The sequence below is a fragment of the Teleopsis dalmanni genome, chromosome 1, assembly GCF_002237135.1.
Source record: "Teleopsis dalmanni isolate 2A chromosome 1, ASM223713v2, whole genome shotgun sequence".
In the NCBI taxonomy this organism is placed as follows: domain Eukaryota; kingdom Metazoa; phylum Arthropoda; class Insecta; order Diptera; family Diopsidae; genus Teleopsis; species Teleopsis dalmanni.
The window spans coordinates 92,837,168-92,856,589 of NC_051846.1; the positions used below are offsets into that span (position 1 = coordinate 92,837,168).

Consider the following 19,422-nt stretch of genomic DNA (forward strand, 5'->3'; position numbering starts at 1 on the left):
CAATCATTACTGCTCGTGATGCATGAGGAACAACGGGCAATATTTGTCTAAAATCTCCACATAATAATACAGTTTTTCCAGCAAAAATCATTTGTTTTTTTTGTGAATCGTCGCATAAGTCTTTCAACAACGTATCAATACATTTTATCACTTGTAACGGACACATCGAAATTTCATCAATTATAAATAATGCCGCCGAATTAATAAATCTGGCATAACTACTATTTTTTTTTATATTCGGAACTGTATTTTCCATCAGATTTATAGGCAGTTTAAAAACATTATGGAGTGTCTTTCCACCAATCAATAAAGTGGAAGCAATTCCACTAAATGCACACGAAATACAGCGAAGATTAAGGGAATTTAATTTACGAATTATAGCCGTTTGTGTGAATGTTTTCCCACAACCTGCATGGGCTGTCAAACAAAACACATTTGATCCTGTATCGTGATACTGAACTTCACAAATAACTTTATCAATAGTATCACGCTGTTCATTATTTGCGCAATCATAAAGCTCATTAAATAAACATTCTTCTACAAAAGGATCAAAAATATCGAGATCAGTAAATTCTGGTATTATTGTAGGTGTAGGCAAACCAAGTGACGTACATGTAACATTATGTGTTAACAAAATTTCCTCGATTTCCAATAATACTCTATTAAAAGAAACATCTACACTACAACCATCTCTAACGAAATCTTCGCTTAAATTATCTCTAAATTCCACCCAAAGTGCTACTGCATTTGCTGGAATATTTAAGGCACAAATAATCGCAAACAAATTACGCATTTGTTTTGCTGAATTAAATGTCTTAGCTTCATTCAGACAAACTCTCCACTCATTATCATTGGACGCAATTCCCCTAGCATGACATGCTTCGATAAATGTGCTATAAACAATTCCATTGAACGTACGCACATCTTCATATGATTTTGGCCCTTTTACATGCAACAAAAGTAATCTTAAATGGAATAGCTCGATTTCTTTGGGAGACACCATATACATCCGAGTAATAATTTTATCTCCTCCTCGTTGTCTTTTTTGCCAAGATTTTCTACTATCAATCCAAACATAATGCAATGGAATTTCTATATACGTATATTGATTAGCAGATGAATCACTTTGATTCAATTGAAAGAAAGCTAATAGCTTCGTAAGCTTAGGATTTTCTACTGCTTGTCTTTCTGGGCCTTCGCGAAATATAATATTTTGTCTTTGTGGCAAATGAATGTCAAGACGAATTATAATATGAGACTGAAAATGCATAGGAAATTCATATATTCGCCACATAGCCTCAGTTGATCCCACATATCGACCATTCAAAAAATTTCTAACGTCATCTACTTCAACTTGTACTTGTTAGTCATTTTCGTTTGTGCTTTCACTTTGAAATAAAACAGTTGCACTATCAAAACCCTTATATACATATTTATATAAGTACTTAATACTTTTGACGGAAGTGCACACCTCGACATTAATGTGACAATTATATTTTGCAAACAAATACGGGTTGTATGGAACGACATAACGATTATCTAAAGACTTTCCTCTAACATCAACGGAAACATTATTATCGCGCCGTCTATACAACGGATAACCATTAACTGATTCTTTCGTTAATTGTACAAAATCCTTTGGAAATTGTTTTGAACATTTTCCATCTTGCATACATACAGAGCTTGGATTCAAAACACCGCATGGACCGTGCATCATGTGATTGACAACAAATTCATGTAATTTTGGCTGAAAATTTTTATCCGGTATCTCTGCACAAACTATTTTATCAATATCAGCCAGCCCGACAATTTTGTCATTTTCACATAAAGTTATCAAAATGTGAGCATGAGGCAAACCTCTTTTTTGAAATTCGATTGTATATATAAGAGCCTCAACTTTGCCAAAAATATATTTATTCCAAATGTCAGAAATGAGTTCTTTTAACTTCGATTTAAATACACGCACAACTATTTCAGGCCTGAAATGAGATGATTCATTAGGATCAATATTATATACAATTTCCGCCCAATTCGGATTGCAAGTCATTGTAACAAAAAGCGATGGCTTGCCGAAGTACTGAACAATTGACATTGCATCTAAGTAATTTTGATACATGTTTCTCGGAGACCCAGTGAAGGATGAAGGCAAAATCACTTTACGACCTAAGCTACCATCTCCTACTTGATTCGTTTGCAAATAATCACTAATATTGTTATACACATCTGCCCTCAAATTTACTTGATTCTGTCTTATAAAATGTAGTCGACATCCTTCTATTCTCACATACATATCAACAATGTATTGCAAAAATAGTTTTTGCGATTTATGCAAAAAGCTAAATTGATCCCTTATTGCAAATCTGAAACATGCAAATTGTAACATTGTAACTTTATTTCGAATCTGCCTACCATTAGAATTATGTTGCACGTTATGCGATATATTAACGTGCCAACCAAAATCTCCATTTGGGAATAGTAAAGGATATGCCAATGGATCCAAAGCAGAATCTAATACTGATACATTCTTAACCACACCATTTGTTTTTGAAAAAGATATCATATTTCTTTCAAATGGTGGTTCACCATCTACAGTCGTAAATATAACAGCAACATCAGTTCGAGTTGCATCATTATATCTTCGTATATCTGTATCACGATTCACGGTAATTGCCATACAAATCTCTTTTTGTGCATTGCATACTCTATCACAATGTTCTTTCATTGAACGAAATGAACGAATAAATGGATTAATTCTATCCAATTCAACAGAAATTTGTTTCATTAAAACAGCATCGCAAGTTTTATTTGATTGCTCTCGCATTCTATATTGAACAGCGGTATCGACATCGTAAAAATACAACTGGGCATAATTTGGCGTACGACCATGCGCTGTGATCATGGGTCCTGCTCTGTGATAAAATATGTCGTGAATTTTGAAATGATAAATTCCTCTTAAAACTGTGTCCGAAATATAAGCTTCCGAACTGACCATAGCATAGGCCGAATTGTAGCTTCGAATATTGTCAAAATAATTTTTGGACTTTTTCTTTATATTTTTATCATTTGATGTGAGACCGTCATACAAAGAATTAAAAAAATCATTTTGTGTTAATAGTGGAAGATGAACTTTACCCTTATGACAACACATAGTGAAGGAATTTCTTTCACGCATTGTAGACTCTGAAGCAAAATGCTTAGCTAAACAATGCCTACAAACCAAGTTCATAGAACCAATATGAAAGGGATCAAAATTAGACGGTACTTCAACCAATGCACATTTGAACGAACTTCGCAAAGGAACTGAATTATTATCAACATTATCATTAACTTCAATTAAATTTAAATTTGTATTAATTACATTTTGTGTTCTACGCAACTGCATATTTTCTCTACGTCTTTGTCTCTGTACTCTCCCTGTAAGCGATTTATGGTAAGGCATGATAAAATAGATATACCTATGTGTGCAATATACTTCCAAAAAAAAATTTTAGTAATTAAATGAATGACTGATTGATTAGCAATAAATACCGAACATACAAATTACGTTTACAATTCCATTCACAAATTGAAAATATAGAAAAAATAAACTCACCAATAATAAAAAAAGCAATGGGATATCGTCACATCACACGATGAAATTATCTCTCGAATTGTTAATGTTGATTCAACCAATTAATTAATCTTAATTATCGCACAATTCACAATTAAAATTTATCACAATTAAAATTTATCACAATTAAAATTTATCACAATTAAAATTTAACTATCCCACAATGCACTTGTAATTAATCTAAAAATTTCAAACACACCAAAATAAAGCGAATGATTTCAAGGATTATATCCACTTCAATGTCTTTTTTTTTCACAAACAATACTTGAAATTTAATGAGTATTAAAAATGTAATATATAGTAACCGAATTCAGTGTAGCAACACACAAAGTCCAAACACAATTAAAAGTGGAAAAAAATCGCACACACAAATCCACCGTAAACAATACACAATTCGCCACAAAAAAAACCTTGAAAAACACATGTATTTTGTTGTTGTGGTCGCTAAATTTACGTCAACGCATTTTTACCTGCGTTTCCGTAAACATACATGCGAAAAAATAACATTGTGTTCTTCTGCACGTCTTTACCTGTTTAACGGTATAAATTTTATCCATATATTTATCCATATATTGTAACTTTATTTCGAATCTGCCTACCATTAGAATTATGTTGCACGTTATGCGATATATTAACGTGCCAACCAAAATCTCCATTTGGGAATAGTAAAGGATATGCCAATGGTTCCAAAGCAGAATCTAATACTGATACATTCTTAACTACACCATTTGTTTTTAAAAAAGATATCATATTTCTCTCAAATGGTGGTTCACCATCTACAGTCGTAAATATTATATCTTCGTATATCTGTATCACGATTCACGGTAATTGCCATACAAATCTCTTTTTGTGCATTGCATACTCTATCATAATGTTCTTTCATTGTACAAAATGAATATCTCTCGAATTGAAGTGTTGTTAATGTCGATTCAACCAATTAATTAACCTTAACTATCACACAATTCACAATTAAAAATCATCACAATTAAAATTTAACTATCACACAATACACTTGAAATTAATCTAAAAATTTCAAACTCATTAACCTTAACTATCCACATTTCACAATTAAAATATATCACAATTAAAATTTATCAAAATTAAAATTTATCACAATTAAAATTTAACTATCACACAATGCAAATAAAACGATTGATATCAAAGGATATTTCCACTTCAATGCGTTTTTTTTATTCACAAACAATATTTGAAATTTAATGAGCATTAAAAATCTGATTGTAACAGAATCCACAAAGTCCAAACACACAAAGTCCAAACACACAAAGTCCACTTTTTTCTAAAAGTGGAAAAAAATCGCACACACAAATCCACCGTAAACAATACACAATTGGTCACAAAAAAAAACTTTGAAAAACACATGTATTTTGTTGTTGTAGTCGCTAAATTTACGCCAACGCATTTTTACCTGTGTTTCCGTTAACGTACATGCGAAAAAATAACATTGTGTTCTTCTGCACGTCTTTACCTGTTTAACGGTATAAATTTTATCCATATATGTCAACGGCAACACAGTTAAAAGGGGGTAACACACTTTTATGTTAGCGTAATTATATATAGATTCGTATGTAAATGTATGTAAAGGAAAAGACAATGTTTTTTTATATAATACAAATGTTTAATACTAAATTATTAATCCTGTACTTGTTTATTGGTGTATAATACTTTTATACATCTGGGCACAGTTTTCAACATCAGTTTTAAAATTGGGCCTTGTGTTAGGTGGAATTTTTAAAATTGCGAGCATCTTCAAGGAGTATTGTTTACGATGATTATTTTCTTGGTGTAGAACTTTCACATTTTATAAGTCCGGCTCATGGTGTGTAGAAATAAAATGTGAAGCAAGGGCTGTTTTGGCTTCCACACTGACCTTATTTTTTATGCTGTGTTTATGAGCAGCTAATCTAGTTTTTAATTTATTTTTGATCGGTTCAACATATACTTGGTCACATACGTTTGTTTTTAAGTTGGAATTCATTTATTGATCACGAATATTAGATGTCAATATTTGATTAGAGAGTTTGGGAATATGTATAATGCTTTTATATATTTTGTTATCCTTATTCCTAGTGTGATTCTGAAACTTGTTACCAACTAGTTAAATTATAAATCAGTATTTTCAAACTTATTTCTATTAATATCGACTACTCTTACCTTCATCATAATTAAGATCGGAAGTATTTTGAAAAGTGCAATTAAGAACTTAATTGCGGATAATGTTTTTATGAACTATTTATATTTCTATGATCTTGAACTATCTACAATTTCAATCTTGTTTTACTTTTACTTTGATACTCAATATCTTCCTTTTGTTTTTCTACGAGCTTCTGAAGGTCATTTTTTCTTGTTTTCTTGTGGACTAGAGCATAAGAGTTTACTGCTCTTTCTAAAAGTTCTTAAAAATTTCGGTGAGTTTCACTTTCCTTAAGACATCTCATAATTTCAGTTAAGATAGAATGGAACCATTCAACCTTACCGTTGACTAAGCTCTTATAGGTTGGTGAACACTTGAATTCCTAATTCTTCATTTTTCATCATAAAACCGAATCGAAGTTTAGAGACCTTTTATTATCTATTACTACTGGCTTTGGTACCCCAAAGAATAATAGAACATCGCGTAAGGGTCGTCTTATATCTTCAATTGATTTTCCAGAAAGTATCTTCGTTTGTGCAAATTTAGTGAATTTATTGTTGAAAAAATTTGCAACCTATTTTCCTCTACATTTCTATGAGCTCTTGTATGAGTGTCGATTATGATTTCATCCTGAAATTGTTCCTCTGCGATATCCTGTACTTCGCCTTAAGTATATCTGATTTTAAAATTTTTAAAATGCAAAGAGAAGATTTCGTGTATTCTTCCCGTGATTATTTCATTAGTTTTATTACCATTATTATAAAGTGAGTGTAAATAAGGATTGATATTAATAATTTGGCGATGTAATGGTTTTTATGAGTACTTACTTTTATTGTGGTAACAATCATAATATTAAAAAACAAACAAAACTATTTAACAATATGACAACAACAATATATAAAAGAATATATATACAACATATAAGTTTTTATCTGTCAGAATAAGTAAAATAAAATAAAATGGTATTATACATCAATTTGCTTTGTTCTTTTGTGGTATATTGGATTCTTAACGAAACGTATGAGACTCTGATTATCCATACAAAAACTTACATCTATGCTTATGTTATTTATTAACTCGGACAATAACCCTTTTAACCAAATTAATTTTTTGAATGCTTGACATATACTCCGCCTCCGTTGATGATGTTGTAACGACACTTTTTGGTGACGTTCAAAAATATTTAGTTTTTGCTGGGGTATCCTCAGCCGTCGTCCAGAGTCATTACAATGAATTTATATTCGCGGGACGTAGGTGTTTTATTTAAAAAAAAAAAAAGAAAGAAAAGGAAACGTTCGTTTACTAGATTGAATTGTATAGTTTATTTACTTTAAAAGACAATATTCCAATAATTATTCCAACATATGATAAAGTTATTTCAATTAAAATGTGATTTTTATTCAATAACAATAAGAACAAGAAATGTGCATCTTCTTTAGCTCAGGCTCCTGTTGTATTTCCTATCGTACTTGTCGATGAGATCTTCACTTGCAGTGGTTTTCCGAATTTCCTCCTCGGTTGTCTAAGACCGACTCCTGTTACTCCTCTGTAAGTTACTTTAATTGTACAATTTAAAAATGGAAAGGAAACTTGATTACAAATCTATTCTAGAAAAAGAAAGATATTGTACAACTCGATATGTATTATTAAAAGAAGATATATATATATGTTTCATAGACATATAATTATGGCCGTTGTCGTAACACCAACGCAGGACTTATATATTTCTGATATATGTTTCATAGACATATAATTATGGCCGTTGTCGTAACACCAACGCAGGACTTATATATTTCTGCATATATGTTTTCATAGACATATAATTATTATTATAATTTTTCGGCGTAATACCACCTTGACGAATGTTCATAGACTCGCCCTGCTTCATAATTTCGCTGTCTTAAATACTCCTACGCCGGAGCTTTCGTCTAGCGTATTTTAAATTCTTCCGTTCGTTTACCTGCTGTGTTTTGCAGCGTAAACCGCTGTGCTTTTATTCTTGGCCGTGTAGCCGCTGTGCTTCTGATCTTGTCATATTTCGCTTTGACAGCCGCGTGTATATAAAAAAAAACGTGCAACATAATATTAAAAAAAAATAACAATAAATTATTAAATATAAAAAACAAATAAGGAGAACTCGGCTTTGGTAAAGGGAAGTATTCAACATTTTATTATTATATTTCTTTATTAAATTCTAACAATAAATTTGTTTAATTTTTAGCAAAGGCGTCGCACCGAAACTTGGCCTTGTTTACTTATGCGCACCAAATAAACGATGTTGTTGACGGTGCGTAGATGGAAATAGCGTTTTCCCTTAGCATGTTTGCTCAGAGCGTCCCGTATTGTCTCCTCTAACTCCGGGGGCCAAGTGATACAAATTTCTTTTCTGCATGGTTGCGACGTCTGGGACATTTCTCTTTCCATGGCACGCCAATCACCGTCTAACACCAGCACGTCTTCTGAATTATTTGCCGGAGATATTGGCGCAGCATTTGGTGGTGTTGTCGGGTTCGTAACCTGGTTGGGTTTGACACCGTAGGTTTTTTTCCTCCAACCATAGGCCTTTGGCAGTTGTTTGCGATTTTCTGGCGTAACTCGTGGTATGGCGGTGCTGCTGGTGACGACGCGTTCATGATGCTGGCCGGATACCTTGGCGCGTTGATTAGGTGTCTTCTTGTGCCTTCGTCCGGCCCCATTAACTGGCTGCTTATCATTGCCAGCAGGAATAGGCAAGTATTTAACGCGTGACCTTAACTGGTTTAATTTTAATATTTTTACGCGGCATTTTCTGCACTAATTTCGAACTTTTTTTCTAGATCGCTCATCTTGTTATAGTTTACAACTAAATGATGTCTATCCTTGGATGCTTAATATATATATTACCAGGACTAACGGGACTCATGTTGATTGCTGTAAATTTTCGTCGTTCGCAGGTCAATGCACTTGTTACTCACTACTTTGTGATGTGAGGTACGTACCTTGTTCATATGTTTACTTATTTCCTTTTTTTTTTTTTATTTTCAGCTTAAATCTTAGATTAAGAAAACAAAGTTCAAATTTTGTTCCTTTATAAGCGTACGGTGTTTTTTTTTTTTTATTTTCTTTGGTGTAATTCATTAAATATTTCAGTGTAATTAATTAAATATCTCAATGTAATTTATTAAATATTTCAGTGTAATATTTTTTTGTATATATTTTTTTTTTTATATAAAAAAAATAATAAAAGTTTAAAATAATAACTACTTGCTATTTAAATTTTTTTCCTCTTTTTGTTTAAGTCAAATTTAAGAACTTTGTGTAACTTTAGTGTATGTAAGCGGAAATTTAGTGGACAAAATTTCCGTCTTTACAATGTCGATACTGATTTTTGTCTTGTTGACGCCCAACTGATGACACCAAAACCCAAAAGATAAACATATCCACTTGTTGATCTTCTTGTTTCACTATCGCCCGCATAATCTACGTGACTATAACCAACAAAAACAAAATTTTGACTAGCTTTGTAAAGAATACTTGCCTTTACTGTTCCTTTAATGTATCTTAAAATACGCTTAACTGCTTTTACATCTGCTGCACTCGGTCGCTCTAAATATCGACTAACGACACCAACTGCATAACTTATATCGGGTCTTGTACCAACCGACAAATATATACGACTTTCAACAGCTTCAGTATATGCGAACGTTGTATCATGTTGATCACTTACAAAATCATCAAGATTTTGATTACAATCCAATGGTATTGACACCGTCTTACTGTCAGCCATGTTAAATTGTTTTATTATCTTCATTGCATACGATTCTTGATGAATATGAACTGAACCGTCAATTAACCTCCCAATTTGAAGACCAAGGTAATATTTCGCTTCGAACACTTTTACTTCGAATTGCTTCTGTAAATATGAAATTATTAAATCAATTACTTCAGCACTGTTCGTGACTATCATTCCATCGTCGAGGTAAAGAGCCAAAACGGTCATCCCTTTTTATTGCGACGAATAAACACACATGGATCAAAACTACTTACAGTGAAATCAAATTAACGAATAAATAACGTAAACTTTTGATTCCAACAGCGCGACGCCTGTTCAAGCCCATATAAACTTTTGAAAGTTTCCTCATAATCCACCACTCCATATAGTTGTGTGAAACCACTAACTACTAATCTTGCTTTGAAACGTTCGACCGTTCCATCAGTATTCTCTTTAATTTTGAACACCCAACGATTATCAATCACTTTTTGTTCTTTGGGTGGATTAACTACAATCCAAGTACGGTTTTTAATCAACGAATCGCACACTTCCATTGCTGCGCCTCTTTTGATTGTATTGCTTCTTATAAGTTTTTGGTTCAAATACAATTGCTGAGTAACCAGTTTCAACATAACGTTGCAGCTTATTGATTTTAGGACGAATCTCATCTCTTGAATTACTTCTGTCAGCCTCATCATCCAAGCTTTCCCTCTTGTTAGATTGATCATGGTTTCTAGCGTCTTTACTGAATTTTTCACTTTCTTCGATTATGACTATTATATCTGTATAATTTTGATCTTTATTTATCAAAACTCCTAGTTATTATTATTTCACAAGTAACAAAACTAACTTGTGGATTATTCTTTATACGTCATCTGTCATCACTGGCCAAGGTTGCCAACACCTTCCCTTTTGAGATTGAATCTCCAATGTGGTGATTCTAGGTACTAAATCAGTCAATAGGATGTCTAGTACGCCTTGGTCGAGTATACGAAACAACTGCCTCATTGTGCTTCTCAGTTTGAGGAATTGCAATCTCGGATACTTCGTTGAAAGATTGAGCTGGAGTCGAAACATTGTTTTTGTTAGTTATTTCGACCACATCTTTAGGTGTTGTTTCGTAGAGGCCAAATGCATTAGCTAAACACTTTTCGTTGGCGATATCTTCGGAAGTACGTATTTCTGATGATAACTCATTTTCTTGATCTTTTCGGTTACGAATTTGGTTGGCATGTGCACGAATGAGTTTGCCATTTTGTAAGCGAACATTGTAAATGACGTTACCTATGCGTTCGATTATTTTTCCTTTTGTCCATTCAAAGTGTTTGTTTTTATATATGTATATTGACATAAACGAGCTCGTGTCTTTCGTAAAACTTTGGCTTTGCACAGTGCCTTTTGTCGAACTGCGCTTTCGTTTTGAGTTGTGTATCGCACTTGTTTTTAAGCTTGGCATTTTGGTCTGGTAAAGACACCAGCGTTAGTTTAATCAAGTCAAGTTTAACACGGATATTTCTTCTTAGTAAAACTTCAGCTGGCGATTTACTGTCCTCATTTTGCTTGTTCGGAGTTAATCGGTAAACTTTTAGAAACATTTGAAGATTTTCAGCAGTTACACCCTTCCCATTTAACTTTTTGATTGCTTGCTTTAAAGTATCCACAAACTTCATATATGCTTCATGTATGATTAATACCATTTTCCGCTAAAAACTGTTGAAATTGATGACTCACAAATTGAGTACCATTGTCTGAAACTATTGTCTTCGGTTACCCAAATCTAGCTAAAATTTCTATCCTGATTTTCTTCACTAGGAACAGTCATATTATCAATAATAGAATCATGCTGTTGCTGATCTTTAACACCAAGTGAATGCGCTGACTGCCATTCCAGCATTATATCGTTATCGTCCTCACAATTTTTATTCTTTATTGAAAGTTGGGATTGCAATAATTTTATAGTTACAATTTTTGCAAATATGTATTGCAGTTCATGTGCTGAAGGATGGACGTTCAAACCTGACATAGGTCTAACCTTACAAAATAAATTTTCAATCGCATCTTGATTCATTTTTCCAATAAAAATAATTTGCACTTCTGAGTTTTCAGGAAAAATTTCATTTACAATCTCAATTATCGATGTCAAGGTTAAGATAAATCCATTTATACACTTAATGTATGACATATTATCACATTCGAAAGACTTAAGTTACATTATGAAATTTCGAATGCGATCGATTTTTTCATTAGAATCACGGAATAGAGAACGTTTAAGGGGATCTAAATCATTTAAAATTTTGCAATTAATTTCGTCAAAAATGTCATTAACTTTTCTGATGAATAATTTTATTGGCTGTGCTGTATTTTTTAAAAAAGGGTCACTTTTAAATATTCCGGATTGCTGTACGAAATTAATACCAGCTGCAACTGATCTACTTAAAAGTTGAGCAGCTTTTCGGACGCTCATTTTTTGAAAGTTATTGGGGTATAAATGCTCAAATTTGAGTTTCGGACAGAACTTAAAATTAATGTTGGTTTAGTCAACTGAATACATTTTTTCTAAGATTTTAAAGGATGCCATGTCATCGGAAGTCATGATGTCATGTTTGAGAAAAATATTTCGAACTGATTTTAATAAATGACAATAGTCAAACATCCCAAATATTTTTTGGTCACCGAATATAAAATATGGCTTTTGCTCACTTAAATCTAATGAACGAAATAGTTGAATATTGCTTTGTCCTTGATCACATATAATTAACTTAACTCTTAATCCTAATTGTTGGCAACACTCAAGATTTTCAAACAAAATTTTTTTAATATTATTACTGTTGAAATTAAAAAATTTAAAATATATCTTTTGAAAATATTTCTGAATTGCAAAATTACCTCCTGCTGAATCTTTAATGATGTAATGTGACAAAAAGTACTTCCATTTATTGCATATGCCTTTAATCATTACACATAAGCACTTGTTTGCAATAACGGATTCCCGATCACCATTCCCTTTATCTACAAATCCTGATATTTTATCACTATATTGATCGTATTGCAGTTCTGCTCTTATGGTTATTTCATCAAAAATTACCATGATTTTAAATTTCGCACAACTTCTGGATCAATACCAGTGGTACGCTTTTTCAATATTTTCCATTGTCGACAGGACTCTAAACACGGAAGCTTGAATCTTAGTTCGTGTCGCATAAAATTATAACAGGTTGTCGATTTGTTGATTATATTGCTGACAACTTCCTTTTCTTCATCTGTGTATATATATGCTTGGCTTACAATCATTTTAGCAAAAACTTTTGCATAATTTGATCCATCATTTACAGGGACAATACCAATATTAGACAATTTTGTAATATCATTTTTGAGATTCAAATTTTTATTTTTTTAATAACAATATTTCTTTCTCATATTCCGATATTTTTCTCTGATACCATTTTTCCTTTTCGGCAAAAATATAACAATTAGCTAATGATACATTTTCTTTTTCACTAGTTTCATAGCATCGATTACCTGCAAATTTTGAGTACTGCTTAAATTCTGTCATCGTAATGTCATCATCCGTTGAAGCAGATTCAATTTCATACGGCACCTCACCTCCTGCAGGCAAATCCATAGAAGGTACCGCTTCTGCTCTTAATTTTTTATTAACAATATCGTTTTTCTTGAAATGTTTACTACAAATAAGGACTTCTTTTTTAGCGTTTTCAATATTGCATAAAGAAAACCAAAACTTTTTTCTTTCATCATTCTAAGGAAAACGATATATTGAAGTTGTCGCAGATGTACTTTCACAATTCTGCAGACAACATTTGGTATAACGTATTTTTGATGTTGATATAACGCTATGAGTAATTGGATGATCTACACATATGTTGAAGAACATATAAAAATTTTGAGTGCCATTAATTAAGAAACAACTAAAGTTTAAAAAATGTATTAACCAAAATTTAATGTTGGAATTGCATTTTTCAAAAGCTTTTTGCTTCCAATATGTTCATTTTCGAAATGAAGCTCACAGATTAGTTTACAACATTGAACGTTTAATATAGAAATGCCTATGTTACCGCACCACTTTTTTAAATTCACTTTATTTTAAGGAAATCTAAAATATTTCAATCCTGTATTATTTTTATTAAAGTTTTTACAACTTTTAATAACGCACATCCGATTTAATTTTGACATTATGAGAAATTGATATGACTTTACGAACGAAATGTTTTGATTGACAAATAATATACACAGACAAATAATATACATATTGCGAATGCAGAACAAATTATTCCCTTTGATTTCATGGTAGCCAGCTCGAGTAGCCAGCTAAAAGCACAATCAGCTTTGAATTGTAGAACAATTAAGACAAACAAAAGCTGTGTATAACACAATGATCTTAAGTGTTCGAAACACACGATAGAGCTGTTGAATGTGCGTATGAGGAGGTGTGTGATATAGTATAGAAATTGTTGCTTTATTTTTTATTCATATTGCTAGTTTGGGTGCTTGTGTGATTTATATGTTGACAATTTTCTATTTTGCGAACGAGACGAAAGGGCAATCAGTGAAGTGCAATTTTTTGTTTCTATATTTACAAAATTTTGTTTCTTTTGGGTTAAGAGGATATAGAGAGGAAAGGGTTACTTACCTAATATTGGAATTAAATTTAGTTTCAGAAGTAACGGTACCATTTTTTGATATGTTGCTGTTGATGCTAAATAATTTTAATTAATTGAGCAATTCAAATATTAGAAGCTGAAGCTGAACTAACTAGCTACAATTCCATACTTCGTTACTTATTAATAAAGTGCATAAGTTTACAGTATTACATTTTAATCCACACTTGAAGTTTTATTCATTTTGTATCAATATTGAAACAAGTAATTCTACATATTTTTAAACAAAAAGGTATTTATCAAAAAAGGGCTGTGATGCACATTTTTGGTACATATATATGTATGTATATACATATGTGTTAACTTATTAATTTTAATAAGTCAATTAATTAATTTCCCTTCTTAGGTGTTTATATACATATTACGTAAATATAGATACATATGTACATACAGTGTTGTGCATAACAAAAGCAACCAAAATTTGCCCATCAAATAAATAAGTTTTTTGTCTACTTTTTACTTTTCATTCAAAAACTTAAATACACAGTTTTATTTGTTATTGTATTAGCTATTATAAAAAAACAACAAAATCTACAATTCTTCATAACGGGTTAAATAATTCACAAAAATAATGAGATATTGCGAAATGCGGCTGTGCAGAACAATAACAACTGAGACAAGATCAATGATAGATCTATGACCAAAGTACATTCTAGCAAGATATTTTTTTGATTTTTTGCATTTTTATGCTGTGATTTATGTTTTTAAGCAAATAACATAAACACGGAATAGTTCAATATTAAATCAGGTAATGGAAGTACGTTTTTATCATGACTCGTGACACGTATACTTTGAAGTTTAAAGAAGCAAGAATTGAAAAATATTTAAATGGCAGTGCTCAAATGAAATAGCCAAAATATTTAAAATTAATTAGTTTATTGTTTCGCAGCTTATAAAAAAATATAATTAGACAAAATACCGTTAAAACGGTTTATTTGGGTGAAGCCTCTCGTAAGACTACTCATAGAATTGATCGAAACATCATAAGAATTACAAAAAAAAACAACCATTCATGTCGTTGAAAAAGGTCGTAGCCGAGCTTAAACAAGGTGTTGACTCTAGTACTGTACGCAGGCTTACTCTCGAAGCCGGTTTCAAAAGTTACAGACCAGTCAAAAAACCAATGTTGACTAAAAAGCATTAGCAAAAGAGGCAGATTTTTATTTTGCTTTTTAATTAAAATTAATATACTTCATTTAGATCAAATTTCGCGTGGAATCACTTAAATTGGACTCTTACTAAATGGAAAATAATTTTTTTCAGCAATAAATCAAAATTTAACATCTTTAATTCTGATGGGAAGTGCACAGTACGTCGCGAAAAAGAAAAACGTTTGTATCCGCGTAACTGCCAAGCCACTGTGAAGCATGGGCGTGGGTCAGTAATAATTTGAGCGTTCTTCTCAAGACTTAGACTAAGACCTTTTCATGAAATTCATCAAATAATAGCCCAACATGTGTACAAAAAAATTTTAGAAAGCCATATGGTACCCCATTGCGGATGAGAAATGTCACTCCAACGAGTATATCAGTACGATAACGACCCAAAACACACCTTAAAGCTGATAAGAGAATGGATTTTGAAAAATGGAGTTCCAATTTTAGATTAGCCAGCCCAAACACCTGATATTAATTCAATTGAGAACATTTTGGTATTCTCAAACGTCGCTTTGGGGGTCGAAAAGTTTCCAAATGTTTGAGGTCATGAAAGATGAATGGTATAAAATTCCAAATAGTTTTATTAACAATTTAATATCACATATGGTCATATGGTATATGGTAGAAGTGCCCAAGTAATAAAAAGCAAAGGACTTTATACAAAATTTAGAAAAATAATACAAAAATTTAATATAATAAATAAAGTTGCTATTGTTCTACACAGCCGCATTTCGCAATATCTCATTATTTTTGTGAATTATTTAACCCGTTATGAAGAATTGTAGATTTTGTTGTTTTTTTATAATAGCTAATACAATAACAAATAAAACTGTGTATTTAAGTTTTTGAATGAAAAGTAAAAAGTAGACAAAAAACTTATTTATTTGATGGGCAAATTTTGGTTGCTTTTGTTATGCACAACACTGTATGTACATATGTATCTATATTTACGTAATATGTATATAAACACCTAAGAAGGGAAATTAATTAATTGACTTATTAAAATTAATAAGTTAACACATATGTATATACATACATATATATGTACCAAAAATGTGCATCACAGCCCTTTTTTGATAAATACCTTTTTGTTTAAAAATATGTAGAATTACTTGTTTCAATATTGATACAAAATGAATAAAACTTCAAGTGTGGATTAAAATGTAATACTGTAAACTTATGCACTTTATTAATAAGTAACGAAGTATGGAATTGTAGCTAGTTAGTTCAGCTTCAGCTTCTAATATTTGAATTGCTCAATTAATTAAAATTATTTAGCATCAACAGCAACATATCAAAAAATGGTACCGTTACTTCTGAAACTAAATTTAATTCCAATATTAGGTAAGTAACCCTTTCCTCTCTATATCCTCTTAACCCAAAAGAAACAAAATTTTGTAAATATAGAAACAAAAAATTGCACTTCACTGATTGCCCTTTCGTCTCGTTCGCAAAATAGAAAATTGTCAACATATAAATCACACAAGCACCCAAACTAGCAATATGAATAAAAAATAAAGCAACAATTTCTATACTATATCACACACCTCCTCATACGCACATTCAACAGCTCTATCGTGTGTTTCGAACACTTAAGATCATTGTGTTATACACAGATTTTGTTTGTCTTAATTGTTCTACAATTCAAAGCTGATTGTGCTTTTAGCTGGCTACTCGAGCTGGCTACCATGAAATCAAAGGGAATAATTTTTTTGTTCTGCATTCGCAGGACATATGTATATTATTTGTCTGTGATTATAGTTAATTTTGTCATGGACATACGCATACTTACTTTATGATACATAAACATATGAAACAATTTTTCTATATCATGCAAAAAAGTCTTATACACCGCGCAGACAATAGTCCACCAGCGCAGAAATTGCGGTGATGCCTCAAAATTGTTTTTGTTACATGCACACCTCATTGTTTACCAAATGTGGGGGTCGCCCGCGCGGGCAGGAATATGATTTCTCTGTTCAAATTGTATAAACCTACTCCTAACTTACACATAAACATACATAGTCAATTCAAACAAACAATAGCAAAAAGCAGCAAATTTTATTGCATTTGTTTTGCTTGTTAGATTATAAGAAAAAAACCGATGACTTACCACACGTGTTCGATGCACATAAACTATATGAAGATATCAATTAAAATAAAACAACCAAAAATTGGTTTGATACAATAGAATTTGCATTTATTTTTCATAGAGACAAAATGCTTTATTACTTATATTAATGTTTGAGTTCGATATGCTGATCTCTGCAGCTGGCAAGCATTTTTGCTTAATTTTTGGTGAGCGAGATTTGGTATCTTTATGAATATATGTTTCTGGTGTGGTGCCCATGACCTACATCATTGTTTGATATGACAAGTCATTGCATAAAGTAACAAAACAATTGTGACATAATTTATTGAATGCACATTTGTCGCTTTGTTGTTTTGACTTTGATCATATTACACTTTCAAATTTTGTTTGACTCACGCCGTTATGATTGTGCACTCGTAACATGATGCGCGAGCCAAACGTTTTATCATATGTGGTCATTGTACGGTAGTAACACAAATTCCTTTAGAGAAATGTAAAACCTTATGGATAACACTTATAATAATATATACAAGTAAAAATGCATAAGAAATAGATAACATATGTTAGAATAGTATAATAGATACTATGAATATCTTACATGTAAAAATTATATACTTTATCAAAAATTGAGAGTAACCAATGTATTGATTGGTTACTCAAGAATATATAGGAATTAAATAGTAAGTTTAGTACATAAGAATATTTTGTATAAATAGAGTAAGATTTTACATATAAATCAGATTCTTTTAGATTCTTTTGCAAAGGCAACAAGAATAAATTATTTTATTTGAATCTCTGGTTATATGCGGCATATCTGCTAGAAATACCATTAAGGCGGCTGAAGAGCTTAGAAAATACTTAAAGGCGGCTGAAGAGCTCAGATTAATACTAAATCCTTGCTAGGTCGAAACCTTTCTTCTGGGGGTCTTAATTACAATCCCTTAGCAATCCTGTCAAGTGAATACATATTAATTTATTGGATGATGAACCTTGCAAAAATACATGGCAATCCTGACACCACACATCTTTACATGGCGATCCTACCATCCTTAATAATATTACAACCTAACATCATTACACTCTTCTGTATATAATAACATCTTTACACTGGTTATACTCACCGCCGTTATCGCTACGAATATTTTTTAATTATTTGTTTTGTTTTGTTTTTTAATCTCAGTAATATTAAACGCGTATTTTTGCGAGCTTTTTTTTGTTCTGCATTGTGCCCGAATATGGTCCCATTTGCCGCATGCATAACGTTTGACATTATCTTTTGATTTTTATACATTTCTTTTACCTGAATATGAGCTTTTACTCAAGTCTTCACCGCGGGAATTTATTGCTAGTAGGATCTCTTTCTCAACATTATATTTTTGCTTTACCTTCGCCTCGCCTATTGGCAATGAGTCTCGTGTCTACCGCAACAACAAAATTAGCCATGTCATCTGGAAGACTACATAGAAGCATGATCGAAAGCAAATCGTCAGATGTAATTATCCCAATTTCATTAAGATCTTTTATTATCGTACTAAACCGATTAAGCGCGAAGCGAATTTATGATTTTTATCAATTTTAAACCGAACTAAACTTTTAAATAAAGCCACCTTTCGTGAAGGGCCTCCTGTTTTGTAAATATCACTCAGTACTTGCCACGCTTCTTTCGAAATTTTATAATTTTTTATATGTACCAACTCCGATATTTTCACGCACAACAATATTGTAGCCAATGCCTTCCGGTCAGTAACACTTGATTCCACACTTTCCTTTTCTTTAATTTGTTCTATCGCACTCCAATAGTCTAGTGTGATTAGCAAACTATGCATTTGGAGAGACTATGTTGCATAGTTTTCTGAAGTTAATTTTTCGACTTCACTCGCGCTACACGACATTTTATTTATTTTTTTTTTTTAATTTATTCTTTACTATGTTCGTATTGGTGTCGACCTCAATATTTATATTTGAATTTTTTTTTTTTTTTTTT

At 31.7% G+C, this 19,422-nt stretch overlaps 1 protein-coding gene across 1 annotated transcript; it reads right to left on the bottom strand.

Moving 5' to 3' along the window:
• Nucleotides 1–9,108: 9,108 nt before the first annotated feature.
• Nucleotides 9,109–9,528, bottom strand: LOC119688253 (secreted RxLR effector protein 161-like). Its single transcript, XM_038102936.1, has one exon. It carries the CDS (start codon nucleotides 9,526–9,528, stop codon nucleotides 9,109–9,111), a length of 420 nt encoding a protein of 139 aa, XP_037958864.1.
• Between the last annotated feature and the right edge of the window lie 9,894 nt (nucleotides 9,529–19,422).